This window comes from Aptenodytes forsteri, unplaced genomic scaffold (genome assembly GCF_000699145.1).
Source record: "Aptenodytes forsteri isolate BGI_AS27 unplaced genomic scaffold, ASM69914v1 Scaffold736, whole genome shotgun sequence".
NCBI lineage: Eukaryota > Metazoa > Chordata > Aves > Sphenisciformes > Spheniscidae > Aptenodytes > Aptenodytes forsteri.
This window is the reverse complement of record NW_008794754.1, coordinates 433,118-459,712: the sequence shown is the minus strand read 5'-3', so window position 1 is coordinate 459,712 and position 26,595 is coordinate 433,118. Positions and strand designations below refer to the sequence as shown.

General features: G+C 38.8%; 1 protein-coding gene across 2 annotated transcripts; it reads right to left on the bottom strand.

Moving 5' to 3' along the window:
- Window positions 1–598: 598 nt before the first annotated feature.
- On the bottom strand, window positions 599–25,853 carry RNASET2 (ribonuclease T2). Of its 2 annotated transcripts, XM_009274251.2 has the most exons (11): window positions 25,749–25,853; window positions 22,516–22,670; window positions 21,974–22,078; window positions 19,497–19,563; window positions 13,560–13,615; window positions 12,573–12,630; window positions 11,686–11,756; window positions 8,355–8,468; window positions 5,940–5,985; window positions 5,660–5,734; window positions 599–3,133 (listed from the first exon to the last, which is right to left on the bottom strand). In XM_009274251.2, the coding sequence occupies exons 3-11, from the start codon at window positions 22,060–22,062 to the stop codon at window positions 2,942–2,944; spliced, it is 768 nt and encodes a 255-aa protein (XP_009272526.1). In that variant the 5' UTR covers window positions 22,063–22,078; window positions 22,516–22,670; window positions 25,749–25,853; the 3' UTR covers window positions 599–2,941. The 2 variants fall into 2 exon arrangements, with proteins under 2 accessions (XP_009272526.1, XP_019326295.1); XM_019470750.1 differs by lacking the exons at window positions 22,516–22,670; window positions 25,749–25,853 and having other exon boundaries at window positions 21,974–22,164.
- Between the last annotated feature and the right edge of the window lie 742 nt (window positions 25,854–26,595).

The following is a 26,595-nucleotide window of genomic DNA, read 5'->3' as shown; positions in this document are numbered from 1 at the left end:
TAAGGCGAATGCAGTACCTCAGGTATGTCCCTTTAAACAAGACTTCAGAATCTGTGAAGTTATTTTTAGCCAACCTTGACTTAACATTCATCAGTCATTTTTTACTCAGTTGCAGGTGGTCGTTTAGCATGCTGCTGGCTTTGCTGTCTCCCTCCCTGCCTCTCTCTCATTTCAGATTATGCTAGTTTCTCCTCAAAGTTTTAAACTTTATCAGCTCCCTCACATATCTTGCATTTGAAAATGAGGCTGAAAAACAGATGGAAGCTATACTATCTACTCTACTGCCGAGGCTGGTTGTTTCTGACTCTTCTCTGTATCCACTGACTCTCTATTTGGCAAGAGTCAGCTTTACCTTTGAGCCTCACACTGTGAAAGCTGTTAGTGTCTGTGTCACTTCCTTGTAAAGTACGTATTTTCAGTTGTTGGCTTTGCTTAAATTAATGCATTACACTTAGAATCATAGAATCATTAAGGTTGGAAAAGACCTCTAAGATCATCGAGTCCAACCGTCAACCCAACACCACCATGCCCACTAAACCATGTCCCTAAGCGCCTCATCTACACGTCTTTTAAATACTTCCAGGGATGGGGACTCAACCACTTCCCTGGGCAGCCTCTTCCAACGTTTAACCACTCTTTCAGTAAAGAAGTTTTTCCTCATGTCACTTGAACTGCAGAGAACTCATACTGTATATTTTGTCTCCCTAAGCATTATTTGGCATTATAAAAAAGAATAAAATTTACACTGCAATTAAAAAAAAGCAACAAACAGGCTATTGATTTGAGCTTCCATTAAGCGTATGTCTGTGCAAGAACCAATGCTACTGATAGTAATTCCCAACCTCTGTTTCCACTTCCCTCACTGCTGATTAGCTTAACAAGCAAGGATATGGCACTGCACTCTCAGAACTTTGAAAGGAAAAGGAGAACAAGGCACTTCGCCAAAGGACAAAAAAAATCCAAACCATTAAAAAAAAGCACAATTTTGAGGAAAAGGTGAGTCTTGCTGCTCTAAAAAAAAAACCAAACAACCCTTATGACATGAATTGTAAATTAATGTCCATTCTAAGTTGTTTGCACTCTATGTAGTCCACCCCAAACCTACGCACCATCTAAGCACTATTTGAAAGAGTTGGAGAGAGAGTTTAAAAAAAATACATGAGCCTTGGGCTGCTCCTTCGCAGAGAAATGCATTTTTTCCAACAAGTATTTGTTTTCTTTAGGCTAAGATAATTTTTGTAATTAGAAGGAAAAAAATATTAGTGATCTCAAAAAGATTCCACAAAAAACAAGAACATTCTAGTCCTTTTAAGCATTTTAGTTCAGTCTCCCTACTTTTTCTTGCTTAGAACAAGATGGCAGAAATGGGGGAATGAAGAATTGTGATTCTTCTGGTCATGTTCAACATGACCTGAACATGCCATGGCTACTATAAAAACACTAGATCTCATTACTATTTAGTATTAGTATACATTAGTATATTCCCCCTCTCGGGAAGGAAGACAAATTTTGAAAGAGAAGCCCTCCCTCTACTGAATTACAGATACAACAGAGTGCAGATCATACTAATTTCTTAACTGTTAAAATAAATAAATATCCGAGTTTCTAAAGAAAGGACTAAAAAACTGACAGCATTCTAGAATGGCAAGGTAACAGAGCCTTAAATGAAAGGTGGTAGAGAAACAGGGACAGTCAAAAAGGAGAGTAAATGTGAATGGTTTCTAACCCCAAAAGCCATAACAAATTTGTTCCTAACACCGCATTTCATGTATCCACAGTAATATTCTTCTAACAGATGGTTCCTTGAGCCGTAATTGTCTTTCTTTGAAAGACAATTTGAGACACTTACATCAACACAGCACTATGTAGAGGATGTCATCCAAATTTGGTCCCCTTTGGAAACATCCAGCTTTGTGGCATGTTATTAATTATTCTGGGATAGAGATGCACTACTGCTAACATTTGTACTTTTCACTGAAAATCCTGTAGTATTTACTGTTTCACCTATAAAAAGCTGTTTCTTGGAACAAAGTGATTATGTGATAATCTCATATTTAAATAAAAATGCAGGCACTCACACGTGTGGTAATGCTAAATGTTCAAATACAATGAAAACTTAATAACAACGTATTTCTAGGGCCTAACATTTTCCTGTACTAGCAAGTAAGTTCTAAGATTGGTTGTTTTTCAAGACTCTATGGAGCTACTGTAGGAAAATCAATCAAAGAATAGGTAAGGCTACAAATACAGTCTTCCTGGGGTCCTTTCGGCAGAAGTGCCAAAACCTGGTGAATGTTGTTTCATTCACTAAGAAGTTATGCAAAAGTTGTCATCTTTGGTCCGCCGTGATCTCTAAGTGAGGAAAGGTTTAATGCCTTAGAGGACGTGGCCTCTGTTCAGCACTTCTGGAGAGCAAATTTATGCAAGGCAGTGGGTATTATGTCTGGGAAAGGACCTCCAGACAGGTTTCTAAGTTCTTTTTGTTTACAGTATTTTCTTCTCAAGAAATTGTCATCTCATCTCAGAGGGACAAGCACCCTTTCAAAACAAAGAATGACTTAATTTCCCTGACTCACTGGCAAAAACCAAAAGTGGCTGAAGTGGCAGACCTAACTGCAAGTGAAACTAAGAAGTCACAGTTCTCTTTTGAACATTGATTCAAACCATAAGCAACCCGAAAAGTCCAGGCAAAACTGTAAATCAGATTCTGATCCCATCAATATCAGAGCCACAATTCAATACTTCAGCCTGTGTAACTGATATCACGATGCGGACCATTCTTCTTTAATGGCAAAAGAAGTGTGTTTTCCAGCAGAAATCTTCACAGCATGCCTGTGATATGGACAGGGCTTTGTAATATTGCTAAGTCAAGACTGCTTTCCAAGGCATAATGTTTAAAGGTTTTGTTGCTGTTTAAAGAGTTTTTCAAACTCTTATAGCTTCATTTGTGATCTTGGACCTGTGAAGGATAATAGGTTGGGAGGGTATCACTGCAGACAGACAGCTCCTCAGTTCCAAGCTTCAGGTCAGCCTGCATTGGGTCGGAGTCACCCTTCGGCGCCGTGCAGTTTCTCAGCTGCAGTTCTTTGGTGAAGCAGAATTCAATCTGACCAATTGTTTGTGCTTTTTCACCCTAGAAACATGAGGGATGAGATCAGCTTGATGAGGAGAAGAAAATAAATCAATTCTTCAGATATACTGCCTTACCTATAAAGTACAGTAATGCTTATTTATATATTTGCCACTTGAAAAAATGTGAAGGAGACAGGTACCAGAGGCATCCACTCTGAACAGCTTATAGTACATAGTTGTCTTTAAGGAGCAAGCAGACAAGGAAACGCATTCCAATGACATAATTCGGTAACAATTTGGGGAATCTGCCTAACTAGTAAGTCTCATTATGAAATGCTGTGACACAGATTATCGTAGCATTTACCAGATCTGCACAGTACACAGAAGCTGTTCACCTTAATGATGAGCTCTGTCTGAACTCTGTGAATATTGAAGGGTATGTGTGACCTGAAAGCCACCTTCCACCGACTCTTTTGTAGCAGGATGGGAATTGAGGCAAAGAAAATTATCCAAAAAGGAGAAAAGAAACTTGGTTTTATAATAGCTTTTACTGAAAAGAATACAGAAGCAAGCTGTCAAAAGTAGCAGAAATGTCGTTTTTGGACTACAGGAAAGACTAGGAAGAAAAATACTGGCCACGAATAAGGCAGGCAGGCATGGAAGCCTTTCATGTGGGGAAGAAGATTATATGAAAATCCCTCAAAATGCTTGGGTGTGACAAAGTGCATGTGGAAAAAATTTGGTTTTGAAACCACTAAGCAGGACAAAAATATACATACAAGACAAAAGTAACTGTGGTGGGTTTTTTTTTGTTGTGGCTTTGGTTTGGTTTTGGGGGTTTTTTTGGTTGTGTGTTTTTTTGTTTTGGTTTTGTGTGTGTGTGTTTGTTTTTTTTTTTTTTAAAGACACGAACACAGCAAGCGTGTAATATGTTTTAAACATCAAAGTACCTCCAATAATGCACTTCAGGCATTGACAAGGCTGGAACTCTGAAAAGGGCTATTGTTAAATAACTGGGGTGTACTTTTTCCTTTCTATTACCCATTAGCTTCAGCTGTTAAGCACAGGAGACTCAAGCTGTAAATTACTTTCACATAATTTGAGCAGTATTCCCAATTGTACTAAAAGCAATGGTAGAACTACAGTGAACAGGGCTCGGAACTGGGGTTTGTGTTAGCTCTGTATTTCTTCAACATCAAGAGGTAGGTGAGTGTGCAACCCACATTCAACTCATATTCCTTTGTTGCTTAAAGTAACTTAAAAATTAAAGTATATATTTTTAATTTATAATTACATTTTAAAAATATTGTAACCTAGAATTCTTTTTCATGTGAAGAAACAGCCGAGTATAAAAACCTCAGAGCACTACTAAAGCAAATGAGCTGACAACACACAAGCTATTAAACTCCAACAGCAACTGTAGTTTGGCAAGTTTTCATAAAATTGTCATCTGTGTATGGGCAATAACTCTGCCAAGCGTTTCGTAGTAAACCACTTTTATCAAGCTGAGATAATAAGGAACCACTTATAAGAGGGAAAGCTATCTCGTGGGTTTGGTTTTTTGTTTTATTTTTGAATAAAAGCAGAGTAACCTAGCTGAAAAAGGAAAGAAACAGCTATGCAGCCTACCCATGTAATTGTTCAGAATACTATTTTGTTCCTTCAAAGGCATTTTTGGTTCAGATATGGTGATCTGTATGTTACGCTACAGCACACTGTCTCTACTGCACACATTCTCTACTGCATCATGACTCACAGTACAATCGTTGGCAAGGAAAAGTAGAAAGAAATGGAAATTTTAGACACCATTGGCTTGAAAGGGAAGACTACAGTCATCCTGAACCACAGCGAAGCTCAAAATGCCTTTTTGTACCTCTATAGATACGGGCTTTTGAGAACAAACTCAGAGACAAGCCTCTGAGCTGCTTTATTTTGGAAGGATTCTGTCCATTGAGTAACTTCATGCAGAACACACAAGCCATGCCCAGCGAAGGGAAGACTGCTGTTAACAGGCAGTACCCTTGTCAAGGCCGGCAGTCACTGGCTCCATTCAGCTCACTATTGTTGGTTCTAGTAATTTGCTATATGGCAATTAAGCTTTAGCAGGAGGAGTGGAAAGTACTCAGCTACAGCAATACCTCTAGCGTGGTGGTTACAGCGTTCATGTAAGGGATGCAGGTTCAAATCTTTTAAGACAAAGAGGCCTTTAAAACCCAGTGCTCCCACTTTCTGGGTAAGTATACTAACAGCAAAGTTACTAGGTAAAGAATGGACACTTCCTCCACTAACAATATTTCTGCCTTAAGAAAAGGCTGTGGCAACAGTTACATAAGCTGAACTCAGTGGTGCCAGTATGTAAGCAATGTTTTTATGAACTCAACTCCAAGAATCTGCAAATAGCTGTATACACAAGGAACACCCAGACCTAAGTTTCACCATGCTGAAGATTTTTCATTCTGTTTTTGCTTTTGTTTTTTGATAAAAAGTGCTCTTTAAAAAAAAATTGGGTTTTTTTGTTTGGTTGGCTTTTTGTTTGTTTTTCAGTTTTGGGGGGTTTGGGGAACGTGTGTTTGTTTGGGGTTTTTACCTCTTCTGGAGGAAGACATTGGATCTTTGGCGTTACACCATAAAATCTTGTAAGAGCTTCCTTTATTGCATTCATCTGAAAAATTAAAAAGCCTATATAAATTAATAAGTCACTAGCACATCTTCCAACAGCTCCCACACTTGTTAAGTTCACAAAAGCTTTTAGATAAAGCACAACCTTAAAGAACTATACTAGATCACTTACTCTCTAGAAATTACTTGACTCCTGCTGAAGAAAAGTACATACACATAATTTTGTTTTATAAAAGATTGCCTCTTACCTGGTAATATGAACTGCTTGGCTTTATCCCAGCTTTCAGGAGACAACTGAAACAAAGATAAAACATTTTTCCATGGTTCTTGTATGCAAACATAATTTCATAATCATCAGGTAAACAGATAATCTTAGTGAGAACTTGGCAAGCATTACAGCAATGGGGAGCAAGGGAAATTTGTTTTCCATCCTTCGCCTGGCCTAGGAAACGTTCCCCTTTTCTGAAGGCCGCTTCCCATCCAACTCGGCAGGGTCAGGAAGAACCCTCTCCCCCACCTGAATCTGAGGAGCTGGGAGAGTCAAGTCTTCAGACACAGCTAGGGGAAAGGGCAATATTACTGTTATTTGCTGGATGTTCAGAATGCTCCATTGAGTGCCAGGTAGGGCATGCAGTTTAATTGCCTCCTTTCCCCCGCCTTGAGCCATACCACTCTGCTCCGGCCACCAGGAAGGGACGGAGGCAGACTTGTGAGGCTGCTCTAGGCACCCTCATGTTCTAACACAGGGTGGGCTTGCTGGAGTGGGAGGTGCACAGCATACTAGGAGAGGGACATGGTGCATCGATCTGGATCAACACCAACATCAGGGCAGAAACGTTTCCTAATGAATAAGTTTTTGAAGAGGAAAGGTTGTTCCTTGATTAAAAGATTGTTTCCAAAAAGGAAATTATTAAAAAGAGGACATCATGCAGGCTCCTGTAACAATAACAGAACATCATCTATTTCATTGGCCTCCTTATACCCCGGATAAGAGAAACAAGGTAACTCTCAGGAACCTCTAGCCTATATACCCCCTTCCTTTAGATTCAGTCCTAAGGGAAGTCCACACTTCAAAGCCAACAACAAGACTCAGGACCCAATAGGTGCCGAGTCTCTAAGTCCCAGCTTCTTCCGTAAGGAGTGGGAATGTTCAGCATTTTGCAGGATTTAATCCATGAGTGCTGATAATGCCCAACCCTTCCAAGGTCAAGTTCTGCACAGGGAAGATTTAACCCAGTTGACTAAAGGTCTATCTGTTTGTCATAGTCATTTAGCAGTGGGTATAAGGAGGCCAATGAAATAGATGATGTTCTGTTATTGTTACAGGAGCCTGCATGATGTCCTCTTTTTAATAATTTCCTTTTTGGAAACAATCTTTTAATCACTAACACTACTTTTTCCTCATTCAAGTAGAAATGAAGTACAATGACAACATTAGTAGTCTTTATTCTTTTCAGTAAAGATTAATTTAATTATGTTCATTTTTACAATGGAGAATATCCTCTGAGCAATTAATTTCAACATGCTTCAGTCTCTATTCTTTTTCGGTGTTACGCATGCTGATATAGAGTCACACAATCGGTCACTGTGCCATCTGTAAAATGTTTTCGTCGCACCATCACAGCTACTTAGGCAATTGACTTATCAGACATTATTAATTTTAACACTACATATGACATGCTCTTAAACACTGTGTCTAGAAAAATCTCATTAAGATTTACAAGACAGCTACAAAAATAGGAGGGGGGGGTAGGAGAAAGACATTTCCTTTGTGCATATGCAAACTGAATGAGACTTTGTTAGGAGATTGCTTGGACAAGACACTGACAGAAGGTGAACCGGATTTTTAAAATTTTTTTATTTAAGATATGTGTCTAGATAAAAAAGAACTTATTTCCTCTCTCAGATACTGTCGTCTTATACAGAGAGACAATTCATGGTCAACAAATCCGAGTCAAACATTCTCCCACCCAAACCAAGCACTGATGAGGAAAGGACTCTGACCTTCTGGCATTCACCTGCAGCCAGAACGTGTACATACAGTGCTTGGACAAGCCACAACATTCCCATCAAGGTTTTGTATCTTTGGAACCATGAGGAGGAATCAGCCCCTAGGACAAAGCAAGAGTGTCACATCAGGGTTGTTTGAAAGGCCAGCAGAGAGCTGCCTGCAGCGACTGAACACCGCTCTTCAGGACATCCTCTCTTGCTGTTACCTCTCACCTTTTCCCAGGATGTTCTGCAAGATTTTGCCTGCAGCTTGTCCTTTCCTCTGAGCAGAGCACTGTCTTTCCTAAAAAACAAGTGCTTGGGCCTCAGTATGACTCAGAAGCTTGGGGGTTTTTGTCACTTGATTTAGAAGTTTGCAGGTACCATAGCTTTTGGTAGCGAGATATAGCCGATACAGCTTCTCAAAATTTACTGGCTCACTGGCTAAAATGATGCTGTGAAGAATGCTGCTGGCTTACCAGGCTCTGAAGTGACCAGAGACATGCTTCTCAGAGTAGACAACCCTTCCTCTGCACTCCAGTACTAAAAATAATTTATGCTAATACTCATTTCCCCTCTGCCACTGGGTTTTTAGACTTCTTTTTTTAGGCTAGATTTGAAACTTTTAGAAACTGTTTGAAATAAGAGGTAGACCACCGAGTTCATTTACGTACCTGTTAAGATCAACGTGCTGGTAGAGTTCTAAAGCTTTACCGAAGTATTTCTTCTGAGAATTAAGGACCGGAAGTGTGGCTGCACAAGTGCCATGTTTCTCCCACTCATGTTTCCTATAGGAGAAAAGCAAAATTTAAGTTTTAGAAAACATTATTTGCAGATGTATGTGCTGCACAAGCTAGCCAATGTACTGAAATCAAGTACCTGAACAGCTACATGTGTGAAGTAGGACACTGCACTCAAAAAATACTGCACGTGCGAAAAGCAAAACCAAGAAAGATCACTCTCACCATTTCAATTACAGCAACATCTGTATATTTTTTTAGTAGAATCATTTACCAAGAGATTTTGGACCTATGAGGAAACTAAGGAAGAAGCCCAAGAAGTCCCTCATTATGGTTTGTAACATCAAACTAAGGAAAAATTCTTTCGGACAATAAGTCATGTTAAAAATGTATAAATGAGTTGGCCTTAACATTGGCAGCTGCAAGAGAGACACTTTTCAAATTAATGTAAGAGCTACAGAAGATAAGGGAGAAGATGGTCTAATGGTTTGGATATTAGTACGGACTTGGGACATTCAGAATCAGTATTCTGTTTTCCTATAAATTATCTATAGGAATTTGTGCAAAAGTTATTTATAGTTCAGCCCTTCAACCTGTTATCCCACCAAAAGGATAACACTCTTCCCCTCACTCCCCCATCAGCTATCTTTTTAAGATTGGACATTGCAAGGCAAGGAGATAAGACAGATACTGATGTGGAATAAACCATTACTTCATTCCAAAGCTGACTAAGAGAACTTTGTGTCACAAGAGTGTGACAAAACTTTAACAGGCCAAAAGCGCTGTTCGGGTGTTTCTTTAGATTAAGTTAGCCCAAACAGGTTGGGTGTTTGATTTTTTTAGCTGTCTCCTTTGAATCAGCTTGTTTTTGAAAAAATTGAATGAAGGAATTTATGAAGTAAATATGTATCGTGCTTTTATGACACCAAGGTCTCTCAGTGTATTACAAAGAGATGTTTGGAGGTCAGAATTTGCTTGGAAAACGAGTATTTCTAAACTGTGTATAAGTTTTAGTGGAGTCTTTTATGTTAAATGTACTTTCAAAGCACTAAAAATTTTTCAGAACTGAAGAGACTAACCCTTATTTTGGATGGAACAGCGAAACTACACAAGCTGCTAAGACAAGACTGTTGCCTCAACTTTTACTTTGGCCTATGGCAGTATGTTTCAGAGGCCTGCTCTTAAGTCTTGCTTCTATTCCACCATCAAGTCTTCTAATACCATGGAACAGAGTGCAAAAGAAAGCAATTTTTGCAATTTTATGGCAGACAAACTCAAATAGGACAAAAAATGTGGCAAACCTCAAAATATACTTCTATCAATTCTAAAGTCTATTGAAAGACTAAACAGTATAATCTTTAATAAGACCACCTGCGGATTTGGGGGGGGGGTGTGTGTCTTTTTTTTTTTCTTTCTTTCTTTCTTTTCAAATTTTCACGACCCACTTGTATTAAATAGGTATCAATTCAGCAGATGTATACAAAAAGTTATCTAATCACAAATTCCTGCCACTACCACAGCATTCCCTGACCTTATGATGCCTTAAGTACCTCATGGAAAAGCAGAGAAGCACAAGGACAACTATTATTCACTTGAAAGCCTGCTTTTGAATTGTCCATTCTTATTAGGAACTTCAGATTTTTCTTCAGGAATGAAAACACTTTAAAAGAAGTTATGGTTGTATCTAGAGAAATTCATACACTACTTCTGAACAGAGAATGAATAAAGCGTTTACAAAATCTGCAATTAGAGCTGCCAATTACAGTGCACTTGTCACGTCACTGAAAGGGATTGAATTTCTGTCAATCAAAATATTAGTTAGGGTTATAATCTGACTTTTGTACTGCTTTTATGATATTTCTAATTATATTTCCAGCTATTGACATAAGTGCTATTTGCTAGCCTTGAATTGAAAGGGAAAAGGTTTTGATTGTATCTGTTCATATATGCTGCCTACTAAAATATCTGTTAGTAAAATAAGGACTGGTATGCACCTGTTTTTATGAACAGGTAGGTGGTCAGGGCATGGGAGGTGCTAGATTTAAGACATATTTTTCTTATTCTGATTCCAGGAACAGTTTAAGGTGGCATAAACTTGTGCTACCACAGAAAGAAGCAGTCATGCTCTCCCCGGCACAGTGCAAGAACAGAGGAGTGGAGGGAGGAAAAAGCGACACCACTTTTGACAGTTACAAGTTTAGGTTGCCATAAGACACTTGTGGAACCAGTTTAAGACTCTGAGGACAAGTGTCTTCTGTAGAGCAAGGACAAGACTAAAAGAGATGCACATTCCCTTCAAAGCTTTTGCCTAGTGACACAGGGAGGAAACAGTCATCCAATCCAAAGGAAAAACTTATGGGCACTTATAGTTGAGATGGCTTTAAATGCTACTGCCTCTAGCTATGTGCTCTGCTTCTTATCTGATGTTACCGCTTTCACTGTAGATCTGGAAGAACAAATTGCATATCCATACCCTGACCAATGCAGCTCATGGGTCAGCAAATTAACTGGAACGGCCACTGATTTTAGTTTAAAATAATGCACTCGAACTGAAGCCTGTGCAAACTCAAATACCACCCATACCGCTCTCTGGTCCAAGTGCCTGATTATTCAGAAGCAAGGACAAACATGGAAAAGAAGGAAAACAGTACTGTTGTCAGGAGAGATCAAAATCTCTTTCTCCCTTCCCATGAACCAAGCAGATCGATCTCTAAATAAATTCCCAGATCCGATTTTACACTGCTAGGAAACTAAGTAAAAAGAGAGAATTCTGTAGACAAGTGGCTAGGATGATCCAATGCATCCTATTTTTCCATTTCCTCCTCAGTAAGAAAGCCCAAAAGGAAAGGTCTCTCAAAGCCAGCAAACATAGTGAAGCTAGCTAGGAACAGAGGCCTGGAAGCTGCTCTTGCAGCTAGCTGTGACATCCCAGGAGTGCTACTGCTATTCAGATTTAACGTGTCAACAGCAGCTGCTTCTCCTCCCTGGGGGCAAAGGGAGGAAACACATTCTCTCTCTCTGTCTTTCACCAAGTTTCATTTCTCCAAAACCTCTGCCGTAGCCCTCTCTTCAACAGCTGCATTTTGCAGGGGCTCTAACAAGAAAATGGATTTATTTTGTAAATGAGACTGACAAGACGCACTGCTTTCAGTGGCCTCCTGGACACTGCTTCTCATGCACAACATCTCACCTGAAAAATTACTAACTTAGATGGATTTTTTTAGAAAATAATATCCAAAATACTTTTTTGTTTTTTTGTACTCACCAGAACTGGGTGCGATTCAGAGACGAATGAAGCACATCAGGCCAATAGCGTCTCATGTCTGACATAAGATCCTAAAAATATCACAATTAATAAATGCACCTATAGTGTTGAAAAGCCATTTCTTACACAATCTACATAGATTGATACATTTTCTAAAACTGAAGCCTCATCTTTCAACATCCCCAACTGAAACATTTACTCCCAGAAAAAGAAAAGGTCTTTTTCCCCAATATTCTGAAAATGCTGTTGTTGGTAACAGGTAGGTGCAACTATCTAAATATCTGAATGTATTAATATCGACACACTGCCTCAAAGAAAGATTTTCCTTCAGCTGTCCCTGCAGAAGTTGTTCAGTCATGCAGCTTTTCACATTTGTCAGCTCAAGCCTCCTATCCCTGTTTACAACACATTTGAATGAAATATGGAAGTTTTTTTTAATTAAAAAAAGAATAAAAAAGGACTAATGCCCTTGGAGAAAACACACAGAAAAATGTACTCCAAACTCTTATTTTCTGTGTTCTGACTTTGCAGTAGAAAATGGAAGAGAGAACATGGACTGACTGTAACCTCTTTTTCACAGGTACTTTTTGCCACTGCAGATCCACCGCCTATGTTCTCTAGATTTTTTTTTTTAAGGAGGATGTGGCTGAACAAGTCAAACCACATGTCTACAAAATCAAGTAGGAACAGCTGTTAATGACCACAAGCACTGCAACTTCAAATAGTACCAGAAGCACCTAATGAATTTGTGGAATCTTTAGAAGAACATACCTCTCAGCAAACATTAAGAGTGATACGTTACAAGCTACAGATTTTGCATGTAGGATGTGCAAAAGTAATTGCACTCAGCTCTGCTTGGTACGACTGTTTTTGTTTTAAATAAATACCTTAATCTCGGTGACATTGAAATGCCACGTCCTATTACACTCTTCAGTTTTGTCAGGCCTAGGGAAGCAGAATAAAAGTGAAAAAAAGATGTCTCCTAGCTCACTAATGGTAACTAACAGCATTCTATTCTGTATCATTAGCCTGAATTTTAAATATGCACGATTATAGGTAGAGATTCTATTTAAAAATGCAAGTAACCCATCAGCATCTACAGTGTTTTAGAAGTAAAAATTCAAGACATTAATTATGGCAAAAACATTTCCCATGCAGAGGCTCTTCGTTAGGCCCTCCAGTCCCTCTCACCACGTAAGAGACATACAGGGAGCGTAAATGATACAGAAGGGTCTTGAACATGATGTCTCTAATGACACTGACCTCCTCAACCACTGCACCAAGTGATGATTCTGCAAGTATCACCAAGACGCTCACTGGAAATCTAGACATAATGCTGCTCACCTTTCCAGGACGCACAGCTTAAACTCCTGTACTGAATTTTTCTCTGTATTTGTCAGGAAAACCTTTGAATTGCTGCCATTGGCACCAATTCCAGTGAGTTGATTCCTTTGAAGCAAATTAGTTTTTCCTGTACTTTTGCAATATTTGTGCTGAGTTAAGATACTTAAAGTCACAAGCAGTCACGAGACATTAACAAATTCTGTGTACTCGGGGAGAAAAAAAAAAAAAGAGGGGAAACTATACTTCCCTTTCTGTTTAAGAACATTACTGATCTTCTAAGGAGATGTATAAATAAAATGCTCATGTGGCAAGAGGATTTCAGGAGCTCAGTGAGTCATGAGATACAGAAGTGTATTTCAGCTTTATATCAAATCATAGGGTTTTGATTTCCAACAAAATGAAGGCTTTTGTTTCAAGGAATCATAAAAGCAGATAGATTAAGCCCTCAAAAAAAAAGCAGCACTAAATATCCTCGTACAAAACTTGATTTTTCCTTTCCAGGCTGAAATAAAAACACTCTATGATCATACCACAGTCCATGGATTGTCCAGTACTCTGGAGGGTCTTGACAATCATGATCACTCATCTGTGGAAAACAAAAATACAGAATATTTGTTATATGTGTTCAGGGACAATGGTTTAGAGGAAAAAATAAAAGTTCATTCACTGGTGGTCCAAGGCTGTGGTGAGACGTGAGAATTTTTGCTTGCCCAAATCAGGAACCGGTGAACTCCAGTTACTTGAAGCTGTCACGGATCATGTGCCACTTAGAGACCAACTGGCGTTTAAATTTTAAAGCAGATCAAGTGAGTATCATGGGACATCCTGAACAGGCAGTGTAAAAAGAAGACAAAGGACAGGTTCTGAGGTGATAGAAAGTAGCCTGATCCATGCTAAATGAATGGAGCTAAATCTGCATTTATCATATTCCAGGTGGCAGCTTTCTGTATTTTCCTCATCATCAGATTTTTTTGAAGGAGTGCAGAGCCATTAAAATAAAAAACATCAACATAAACTATAATATTAGACAAGCACACAACCATCTTTAAGCATCCAGGAGTAATTCTGTTGTATTAAATGGGAAAAATACAAAGGAGAGATGAAATAGGTTGCTTATTCCAAGTAAAATGGTTAGAATATATTTTTTAAATATTTTGACTTGAGGGACAAGGGAACGAGAGAAGAAAGACTATATACGTTCCTACAAAAAAACCCAACAACCCAGTCAAAACTTTTGATAATGCAGGAGAAATAGCCTACACATTAATTATTGTTTAAAGCAGAGTACATATTCCTGAACAAAACAAAAAAACTCCCATGTTCACACATCACAGAATACCATTACTGTATTTTCCCTGATTATTCTGCGTAGTAATTATGGCTTTTTTTAGTAAACACTTTTTGCCATTAAATAACAACCTCCTCAGACTTTCTTTCCCCATAATAATAGCTTTCCTTTTCAGCTCTGCATCCTGTCTTAATTATGCCACAATGCCTTTTATGTGATGCCAGAGCAAGAGCAGAGTATAGAGAAGAGCAGAGAGAGGCCTGTAATCTCACTAATTGCCTTCCACATGCCACTGGCCAGTGGCAGCAGAACTGCAAACTTTGCAAGACTTTCTTGTTCTGTGCCCATTTCCTTCCTTTCCTCTCTTGCCACCAATAATAGAAGCAATTAAACCCAGCAACAGCTTTTTTCCTGAAAGGAATATTGTCAACAAACACACACTGCAAATGCCTAAACAATATTGCTCCTGTCATGACACAAGCTTTGGGGAGCTGAAAGAGTTCAGCTATCCAGCCCAAAATACAGCAAATTAATTGCCAGCAGCTAAATGCATCATCCCCTGAAAAACAACCTGACAGCTAACCAGCTTGCTCCACCGAGGGTGGTACCAAGAACAGTGCAATTGTGCTCCTTTTCCAGTCTTTAACTGCAGTTCTCAGACATGCTAAAGGAAAGCCCAGAGTATTTTAAATTTGGAATCAGGTCTCCCCTATCACAGCACTAATCTTATTAGCAGTTTCTTCTACACATTTCATCAAGCTCTTGGTGTTACACTGCGTGCTGGCAGAACTGTGAGGTCAATGCAACCTACAACGCATTAGTTCACACTTTGCATGCTTTGGCCAGCTTCATTCATCCTCCTTTTTAATTCTAGCCATAGTATTTTTCCAACGTTAATTTTAAATCGGTATCATAAAATGTGCAAACGCTAGTCTGAGAAGCTGGGTACGCCTGCTACTTCTGCAAAAACACTTGTCAGCCTTCCTGTTTATCATATACTGATTGCTGAAGGTTGATTCAACCTCAGGCAACCGTTCACTTGAAAGAGAGAGTTACAAATGTGTATTTTCAAGTAGGCATTGGACCCCAGAAAGCCTTCTATATCTAGATTAATTTGAAAAAGAAACATTGCTTTCTCCTGTTTTAAAGCAATCTAATAATCAAACCAATCCAAATTAACCATACATGATCTATAACACTGAGAAAAGTGCCAGAGAGCCTTTACAGCACCCACCATGCTGAGAGGAAATGCTGCAGCAGAGAGATTAGCCTATTTGTAACAGCAAGACTTGGACAAACAGCAGCTGCTAGAAGCGTGGGAGCTCCTTTCACCTCTGACATGCCGAAAAGTGAAACACCGAACTGTCACAGAAGTGTTACCTGTAGAGCTGCCCAAGTTACAAATCCCTTGGTATAGCAGCTTGTACATAGGAGAGGGTAGTGCTACTGGATCACATACAGTTACCCCAAGTTTAAATAAAAAGTCAGCTTCTGGGAAGTAAAATTCCCTTTCAACCACCCTGTTTAAGTAGGCCATCTGTTTAATTAAGATCAATTTTAAGTGTTATTTTGTAATGAAACATCACAACTTCCATGAAAAATCCTTGCTTTTGAAACTGTGGAGAGAGTTCACCTCTTCAATTTCTCTCCCCCAAATAGTCTGTAATTATCCCCCTTCCTCCTTCCCCCCACATCCCAGGTAAAAGCCAATCAATGAAGGAACCAAATGTATAAGGTTGCTGAAAAAATCTGGGAGGAGGGAAATAAAACAAATTTACTTCTTGTTGAACACCTCTCTAGCATGAGCTGATAAGCTAAAACCTTTCGTGTGTTTATCCTTTCAGAAGATCCACAAAAACATCTAAACCAGACCTTATTCACAGATAAGTTGGAGGCATAGATTAAGAGTTATCTTATGAGTTAACATGGGCATTTAGGAAAAAACAACTTTCTTTTCTTCCAAAATAGCGTATGTCAAGAGCTGCACTCACTTTGACACACCTGGCTTTATACAAAGAAATAAAGGTATCCTTTACTAAGGAACTTTTTGATCTAATGCTAGATCACAATAATGTACTGCCCTCACCTCAGTCACTTTAATTCTTTCTATATTATGTGACTGCTTCTATTTTTACCAAAAAAAGAAGAAAAAAGTGTTTCTATTCTTCCTTTAAGCCTTTGCTATAAAATTATTGCCAAAGCCTAAAAATAGGAAAATCTTTATCTCATATAAAAAAGAAAATTAATTTCATCTGCTGCTTAACACTACATTCAAACTCAAATTCACGCTGTTCTGTTCACCAGCCTATTCTGTTGTCCTTTCTTTGATTCTTCATTTGATCAGCACATATGTGCAGTAGAAGACAAATCACAGCAGTGTTTAGTACCCATTTCTTTACCATCCTTCCCGTTCTCAACAGAGGAGGAACTGAACAGCCTACAAATTTGCATCAGATTTTCCCCATTTCACAAGGAAACACCCACAGAAGATTTTCTCTTTTTGCCATCTCCAAGATGCAAAAGTTGCAATAATATTTACCTTTTTAAGTTCTTGAATTAAAGTTCTTCACAACTCCATAAAAAAGGAGGGGGAAAAGTCCCTCTTCTTGCCCTTGAGTTGCTCCTATTTCCACCTAACAGGATTCACGTTAATTTGTGACCAGAAAGTTTAAGTGTGACATGAATTAGCCACATGAACTTCAATAAATTGCACCACAGGCACAATTTATTAAGGGGACATTAAATTCATAATCACTTGAGGTCTTTGAATTTAGCTTGGATATCTTTGTAGAGGACATAGTCACTTTAGGTCAATTACATGGTACCGGAATTTCTAATCACGTGATGAGGAAGAACATCTCTTTTCCTCCTTCACCCTTTCACTGCAGCAGTCAGTAGTTAAGTCCTGGTGTTACTATTGCTTCCATGAGACTCACTATTTTAATAGGTTAGTTTAGAAGACATGATTACAAAACGCTTACTTTCCAGTTTAATTGTGCTGATCACACTCAGTATTAAAAAGCACCAGTTGAACACATACAGTTTAAAGCACAGGAAGAGCTGGGAGATACGTATTCTCAAATTTCTGGCATGCTGAACTGTGCCCGCAAAATTTTAAAAAAGGCCTTTCAGGCCTTCAAAAGCCTGAAAAACTTTTTGAACACAGACATGCAAAACAGGTAGGAATTAAGATGTAGGTCATCCACTCACATATCAAGAACACACCGTGTAGCAAAGTAGTCTATAATCAGGTTCCTTTATATAGGAAGCATAAACTAGTAAGTACTTGCACAAATTAGTATCTCAAAGGTTTTTTACTAAATGATATAATGAGTTTTGCAGTTTCCTTCACCCAACTATTTTTCCTCTCAACATCACGTCAACAGTTTTAAACTGAAGAATGACATTAAAAATATTTCCTCCCTGAAATAACACAGCAATCATATATAAATACACTGAACATGCAGAAGATCCTATGTACTTAAAAAAAAGCCCACAGTTGAATTTGGGAACTCCTCTTACATTAACGTTAGCAAAAAAAAAAGTTGTTATGGGAGTACAGGTGAGATTCTGTTTCTTCATATGACTCAGTGATGTGAAACTGGTCAAAAAGTCACTTAATATGATTTTAATTTCACTTTTTCTTCACTTCTTTCGAATGCTTCTGTCCACATCTTACTACAGAAGATCGTAAGGAATCAACAAAGTGTAAGAAAGCCTACATTTTCTGATGCTTAGTATCTTCAATTACTCATTACAATTTCACTGTAAGTTTATAAAGGTTATTTGTCAATTTACCAATAGCACTACCCTGGAATTCAGAGTAGTAGCCAGCGTGAATATACAGTGGGAAAACTGGTTGGTAGGGTTTTTTTGTTTGGTTGATTTGTGGGTTTTTGTGGTGGCGTGTTTTTTTTTTTTTTTTAATTGTTTCCATCTCATTCACTTAAGCAAGGGTTTGCACTGCTACTGACTCTGAACGCCCACTCGTGCCAGGCACTACAAACTCCTGAACACCAACATCTCTGCTTGAAGTCAGTAACAGGGTGTTGACTCAACAGAAAATCAAACACAAATTGCATCAAATCTGCCCTATTGCCCCTCAAAACCAGGCAAACAAACGAAAAATAGAACAGTGGCCACTTAGTCTCAGTTAGACATGCACATCTGAGTTTTGTTATTGATACTTCCCTTCCATATTTAACTAATGTAAAGTACATCTACTTCTCCTCAGAAATTTAGGCAGTATGTGACTTGTGCTGCTACTGCTTTTATATGTATTTCCAGAAATAGGAATGAGAAATAAAAAAAGTACCTAAAGCACAAAAAATAAGAATCTAATATTATAATAAATAAACCTGTCTCCCAGAATTGGGACCTTTTTTGCTCCAGAGACATTTGCCTGAAACTGAAGCTTCTCTATTATCCAAGGGTTCTTCATCCTTGTGTCAGTAAATCTGACTACATCTTCCATTTTGAAGTATAGCATATTTTTAACCTAGCTGTATGAGAAGAGGCCTTCGAGTATTTCCAGCATAGGAAAAATGTTCTACTTATCTGATGGCAGTAGGTACTTAATAGCAAAAGGGACGTAAGTAGTACACCTCAACTGTGCTTTTGACAGACATATGTTGGAAGGTTAGGTTCATTTTTGGTTCCCACCTCTCAAATACAGAAATGCTCAGAGACACCTGCCATAACAGCTTTATAGCTCTCTTTTTCCTGACTGAATCGATATTTGATGACTTATCATTAAAACGCTGGAGCCAACATTACAAAGCTAAAGCTTGTTGTGCAGCAAGTTCAAGTACTAATCTACAGTTCTTCAGTCAGACAAGGAAGGCAAGTATCCTTACAGAGTCTGGTGAAAGTCTAGGATTAAGTTTACAACTAACAAGACATCATAAAATATGTAACAAGCAATTAAGGCTTAGCGTACAGTATGTCCTACATTGACTACTATATCTGTAACACGCCACAATCCTGTCTTGTTTACTGCTACTCTGGAGTGCAGGGGAAGTAGCAGAAGTTGCACGAAGATCAGCAAAAGCCTTTATAGAGATATAAGGGCATAAGCAAGGTTAAATGCTTGATGGGCTTCGTTCATTCTGTTTTCAAACATTTATTGTCCAACGCTACCTTTGTCAGGATAAAAGAGAACAAAACACAAAAATCTCACCTTACATACAGTCACTGGCCAATGATGAGCAAGATAGAGCTTTTTCCAGGTATGAGGGTGGTTGTCACTGGAGAAAGACAGAGAAATCTATTTTTCCTCAAGCATTTTAAAAAGAGCAACACCTTCAGCCAGCAGCACAATGCTTCCTAGTATAATGCATTGATTTTAGAGCTGGTTGTTGTTTATAGCTTCTATCACAATGTTTGAGAACTCCAAACACAGTAGGACCAAACTAACAAATCACTTAGAAACAACATATTTAGAAACCTGCTAATACCTCCCCCCATCGTTAAACAAATGCCACTCCTGGCATCCTACCTCCCTATGCTTTCAATTTCTTAAATATGGAAGAAACATATTGTTCTGTTTTATATTTAGGAGAGTGCTTACTGGCAAGCTTTTACAACAGTAAGTAAAAAACAAAGATATCTTTGTTTAGGATGTTAAGAATCTTCTAACTCTTCTTGATGGGTATATTAGCTGAAAAGAAAGTATACAACATTCTTGGAACTGTAACTATGCTTCTAAAAAAGAAAGACTACAAACAACCACAAGCAATGTAGTTGACACTGCAGGAGATGCAATTTGATCCTGCAAGTGTCTCCACCCTTTTAGATCAAAAAAAAAAAATTCAGAATGAAAAGTAAAAACCATAAAGCACAAAAATGCTGACTTTATAATTTTATAGACATTTAATTCAAACACTACATTTTTAAAATGCTTACTAGAAATTAAGCAATTTTAAAACACTTAAAAAGTGTTAAGGTTTAACACTTAAGGTTAAAGTTTAAAGTGTTAAGGTTTTAAACTTAAGGTTACCTAAGGAAGAACTAAAGAAGGACTATCCTATATTTTACAGAAGCACTTGTGTTTCAAAGCCTCTTAGAATAAAGAGATCTGTAACTCCGAAGCATCAGTACTGTCTTATTCCTATGCAGAGGGAAAAAAAAAAAGCTTACAAATTTTATACAGAAAGTGTTGGAAACCTGTATCATGTCTTTGCCACTACTACAGAGGCATTTTCCAATAGTTTGTAGCAGACCTATTCTGGATAAACTAGAAGTAGATAAAAACCCTGTTGCTTCAGACACTACAGCAGATATATTTAGCTATTAAGCAACCACACTAAGTGGTTAAATAGAACAGCAAGTGGGAAAGTCAACAAAAACAGAACTGTAAATTGTTCAAACTGACAGCATGATGTGCAGTACTGTGAAAATAAATTGTTATTCTCTGGAAGCTAATAGCTACATGTCCTTCATTAGTGCTTGCCAGAGGTTATATAAAAAAAATATGAGAAAAAGCTAATTCTTCTCAACCTGAGGAAGTAGGGGTGCTCCCATGTTACAACATGTCTCAATTTTTTCCTCTGGTTTTGCTAGTTTGCAATGGCCACATTTTCTCTCAAGCATTCACATGTATCTGTGGTTTTTAAATAATTTAGCAGAATAGCTCTGGAACGGATCAGGCATAGCCACAATGAAAACTATTAACACTTCTAACTGGTCTTTACTGCTGCTGTGGAAACCTGAATAGAAGAATTCCCTAATATTGTAGAGCAGTTAGTTTCCTTGCTTTAAAAAAATCCTTGCTTAGAAAAATACCGTCTTTCACCTGTATTTGAAATAACAGCTGAACTGCAACGACAATCATGCCAGAACAAGTTCCCCTAGAACACACCTTTTGGCTAAGGATGGGTCAGAAAATTCTGGTTATTAAAAAGACCAAGTTTTAGAAACCTAAGCTCAGAACTGGCATCCAAGGAAAGCTATTTTCAATACCTATCCAACTTCAGTGATATCTCCCCTTTTTTTGACCCGAGTTATCCTGCCCAGTGCAGTTCAGCACTGTGCCCCTAAAGCTGCCTCTTCCACCGAGATGGCCAAGCCATAGCCCAAGTCCTAGGGATTTGAGAAACCTCAGCATAGTGTCTAAGCTACCAACCAGCTGCAATGTAGCCATTATACAAAGTTCAGCACTGAACTGAGCACCCTTAACAATTCTCTTGCCAAAACATTGGAAGGAAGGAGAAAAGTTTATTTCCTAATATAATGCAATAGGAATTTGAGCTTTTACCACAGAAGGGTGTGATGTGGGGCATGGGTTCCCCCATGGCTCATTGGTATTCAAGCTCAGATTTTGCCAAGTGCAACAACCACCAAAAAGCTGCACGACACTGATACAGCCCCAGATGGGATGCTGTATGAAAAAGATTGCAAAGTTTTTAAGTGCAATGAATGTAATTTAAGTTTCCCTCTTTTTTCATGCTGACACATCAATAAATGTAAAGCTTTTCTTAGGCATAACCCCCTCTTCTCCAGTTAATGTAGATGCCTCATTTTACCAGTCACCTAAGGGAAGAATAACACATCAAAAATATCACGTAATAAAATAAGAAAATTTACACTCATTACAAGTTAAACTATTCTGGTCTTAAGAAACATCTGTCAGAGATTTCTTTTTAAAGCGTAACTTACCTTTGTGTGAATTTATCTGAAGTACACCAACAACATAATGCCATAGAAAACCAACCCAGAATCCAATAGTGCAGCTTTGCAGGCTTCATTTTGCTAATCAAATAGCTGTAAAAAGGTGTTAAAAGAAGAAATCTGTTACTTATCCAATGCACTAAATTGCAAGTGTTAACACGGAGAAAAACACGACTATCTCAGAAACAGCAGGTAGTATCAACTCTAGACTAGATTTATAACCACGGGTAAAATGCAGATCTCCTTCAAGGCTGCGCCTGATTCCCCAGCTTGTATGCTAATTTTTATAAACTAATGGCATCAAGATTGAGATCACGGTTTCCTTTTTTTTTCCCTTACTTGCACACAGTCCCAATAGAGCCACTTTCCAATAAACAGAGATACATAAATCTTCTATGCAACCATACTTTATGGAATGTAAGACTCTACTTGTGGTCAGCTCAAATGCCCAAAGTGATTAATTAAAGAAACTTTGAACTTAACATTGAATATTCATGTTGGATTGACCAAGGCTGATATTAGAAACTCACTGGAAATGAAGTATGAAATTCTCTCTAAATGCCAGTCGACTACTAAACTGATGTTAAAAAAATCGCTGCTAAAACCAGATTAGTTTCTGTTCTTGTTATAAACCTGAGACAGCCTCTATGAAACCATGCACGATCTGCCTACCACCTTGTGAACCCTAGAAAGCGGGGGAGAAAAAAACCAAATCAACTTAACTGTCACCAATGGGAGGACTTTCACTTGGCACAGGTCAAAAAACCCCAGCTGCCTCCTGTATCCACCAGCCATTTCACAGCATTTCAAATGCTACCTCCTAAATGCCAGAAATAGATGTACATGCATGCATTTACATGTAATTATTAACGCCTCACCAAACCCACTTTCCAACTTTCTCATTTTGAGAACCCTAAAAAAAGCACTACAAGTCACTGCATGTAACCTATGTGCCCCTTCTAAGATCACTCACTACACAAGTCATATCCTTTTTTCTATGAAGGTTTTAAAATTAATCCTTTCTTATAACAGTCGAATAAAGCCTGTTTTGACACCAGTAAAGACATTGCTGATTCAACCATTAAGGCTGATTCAGGAAATTCAGTGTAATTCTGATCCACGGCTCATAATAAACAGGAGTCCATTTTGCCACCATTATCGTGTGGCTCTGGACCCAGCCTGCAGGCCCCCCCAGAAGCCCTACCCTGCAGTTCTGCAAATGCCGTGGCAGAGCTGACGTATGCAGGAGGCAGCCTTCCAGCTTGCTAAACGTGTCAAGATTTCAAAACTGGTGAGGGGTTTGGGCAACAGCTGTAACAGTTAACCAGCTAGATTTATTACAAGGTTTTGCTAAATTGTGAAGAAACTACAGCCTTTAAGCTATTCATCTATTTCATATGTTAATGTCTCTCTAATTCATAATGGACATATTATCAAGGTAAACAGCTTAGCCTAATAGAAGATATTACTAGATAAATCTTAGTTGGCAACTGTTAATTTCCTGATCTAGTTTCTTAAAAAAGGCCTGAAGGATTTTCACTCACCAGGCAAGATGAGCACAAAAAATTTCAAATAATTTGGAGTGTGCTACTTGTATACAAAAGCAATCGATAATGTAGAGCTAATCTTTATCAAAAGCTAAAGCAAGACATACAACTTGTATTAAAGAAATTGATATATTCACATAATGTACAAAAAAATCGCAAATAAGTAATTAACTGCCAGGTATCCAACTCCCCCAAGAGTTCTGCATTTAAAGTGATCTCAAGTCTCATCACTTGAACAGTATGAGTTAATGATGTGAGATTCAACCTTATAGACCTGTTTATGATTTCATCTACTGTTATTTCCAACTGATAACCAACCAAGCAAGACTTTATTTTTCCCGCATGATAAACTACCTACCCAAGATAAAACACTGAGAGATGTAAGGAGTCTTCAGGTAAGATTCTGCCCTACCTATAAAAAGCATTTCTTCAGAGAACAGAAAGTATCACTTAAAAGACAATAATGTCACACACCATCACCAAAAAAAGCTGCACTGTACAGGGGTCTGGAAAAAACATCTTAATGAAGTAGATTATGGAAGAAAAATAAGCCAGCAAACATTACGGCATTTCTTTTGCAAACTGGTATGACTTAAGATGGCAGGCACAAAGAACCATTTTTTTTCCAGTGACTAAGTTGCAAAAAAGCATAAAGGCAATTATCTCCCTTTCTCATTAGACTCTTAAGTTTGATCAAATAATGACCAGAAACGGGGAGGGGGGGGCGGCTTCAAAAAATGCTGCTATCAGAGCAGTGGCATGTACTGGTTTATTCTGCATATTGCTCTGCACTGTGGAACCAGAACGTAGGGATAACAGAGACAGTGAGCAGATCTGAAAGCCCCCGATCTTTTATATAACAAATTACTTTTTTCCCCACTGATACACAATACATAAACTCTAAGGTTTTAGCTTGGAAGCCAATATTGCAGCTATCATGACACTATCATGATAGACTGAGTGCTTTACTCAAGTTGACCTTTTATTCGTCTGTGACATCAATGGTGGGAGGTGAAAAGTGTGTCAGTCTCACCTGAAAAGCACCCAAATGATGCACTTTTGAGGAAATACACATACAAATTAAAACCGTATTAACAACTAAGATGTATGAAGCACATGCAATTTTAATAAAAATTGCTTCTGTTTACTAAAAATTACACTGGATTACTAATTCCACAAATACAAGAAAGAAGAGATTAACAAATCTTACACCAATTCTACTGTAATAAGAAGAAACAGAGATTTCCATAATATGAAAGTTATAAAAAAGTTGTAACATTCCAAAAGACTTCCTAATGAAGAAAACTTACAACTTCAAAATGAAACATGCACAGATACATAAAATCGTTATTTGAAGCTACGCTATTGAGTAATTTTCACTATAGATAAAACTCCAAAGAATAAGAATAGCTTTGGGACAACTCTTGGTTTACTATACCTGGATATGAATGCACAACATGTGTGTGTGTGTGTTAGTTAGTTAGTTAGTTAGTAAGTAAGTAACCGAGTCAGGACAAGGTCACCTTCAGCTATGTGAGCATTGTTCAATGCTGGTATCAAAACTACCTGCCCAAGCTTATCAAGGACTAGAGAGAACTTGTAATAAATAGTAATGAAATCTTTCTTTAACACGTTTACTATCGTTTGAATTCTAATACACCATCTTAGGGGGCTGCCGACATAGCACATGTTGCTTTTGGACACTGGCAATTTGTTATCTGTATTCTACTCCCTTATTTTCTTTTTTTGCTTTTAACAATTACCTTGACTAATAAACCCCACAGTTATATAAAATTTCCTGGTTTACACTTTAGTTCAGACATATAGACTTAGAGAACAGAGAAGAGGCTGCAGAAGTGCACTTAAGCATTAGCGAGAGGACTCCCACGGCTAACAGCACAGCACGCACGCAGGTAAGTGTCGGCAGCAACTGCCAGAGATGAGAATTAGGGCAGCTAGCCTGGCATCTAAAAGCACAACAATGAACACCTAAGGTTTTGGTGCCATTTCAAACAAGGCAGCACACACTACCTCTGCCACAACGAGTCAGACAGCCAAGTTACAAAACTGTGCGCCAGAAGCATTAATTTATAACAATGCTCTTAGCTCTGGCAACTTTTACCTCCATGGCCCACTCCCAGCTAACCGTTCTTCCCAAGCCTGAGTGCTGTCTAACTACAAAAACCACCTTCAAGATTTTCAGATGCAATACTCACATCCACTGACACAGCAAGTTTTTTGCAGAACCTTCTCACTACTTGTCTCACAAAGTACAATTCAAAGCAGAACTTGCGCAGCAGTGGTTTTAGGGCAAGCCTGGCAGGAGCTTGGTGGTGTGCTCTGAGCTGTCCTTCCACCGGCTTCCTGGGGAAGTGTTGAGCAAGGTGGCACCTTGCTTTCCTCACACACAAACTAACACACTGCTCCACTTCTAGCAGTGTTGTAAGATTTAACTTCCTGACACCATAAAGCGCTTGGTCCAGATGAACAATTATCACATTTTTATAAATTGTAAAGAATGCAACAGAACAGAGAACCCGCAGCCAGATGCCTGCAAGTGACAGGAGGATGCCAAAGCTGATGACAAGTGTATGAAGGAAAACTATAAACAGAGTTTTTCCAACTCTGGGAAATGCTGCAACTTCTTCGGCTGACTTTCGATTAGCTTCACAGGGAATTTAAGGCATAAGAAATGAAACCCGATACGATTTGAGCCCTTACAAGTCCTGCAAATCCCACCTAACTTCGTGCAAGTCAGTAACCTCACTGGAGGCAGCAGGCAAAAAAGCTTACACGGAAATACCTCGGGGAGGCCGAACGCTACCTTCCCCCTGCGCGGCCGCTGCCACCGCAGCCACGCGCGGGGCAAGAGGTGGGAAGACGGGGCAGCAGGGACGCCGGAGCAGAAAGGCTTTCAAACCTGACCTCCGTTGCCTCGGACTCGAGACCTCACCTCACCGCAGCCCGCCGCTGCTTGGCCTTGCCCGGGACCCGCCGGCCCGCGTTACCTTCCGCCCGCTCCTCCGGCCCTGCCCCGCAGGAGCTCCCCCGCGGCCCAGGCCT

Bases quoted from the DNA above. Each gene is read 5' to 3' on its own strand.
- RNASET2 (XM_009274251.2), bottom strand. From the start codon at position 22,062: ATGAAGCCTGCAAAGCTGCACTATTGGATTCTGGGTTGGTTTTCTATG. The intron at 8,469-11,685 runs GTGAGTACAAAA...TTTCTCCTATAG, and splicing joins CTGAATCGCACCCAGTTCTG to GAAACATGAGTGGGAGAAAC. The intron at 5,986-8,354 runs GTACGTAAATGA...TCTTTGTTTCAG, and splicing joins CAGCACGTTGATCTTAACAG to TTGTCTCCTGAAAGCTGGGA.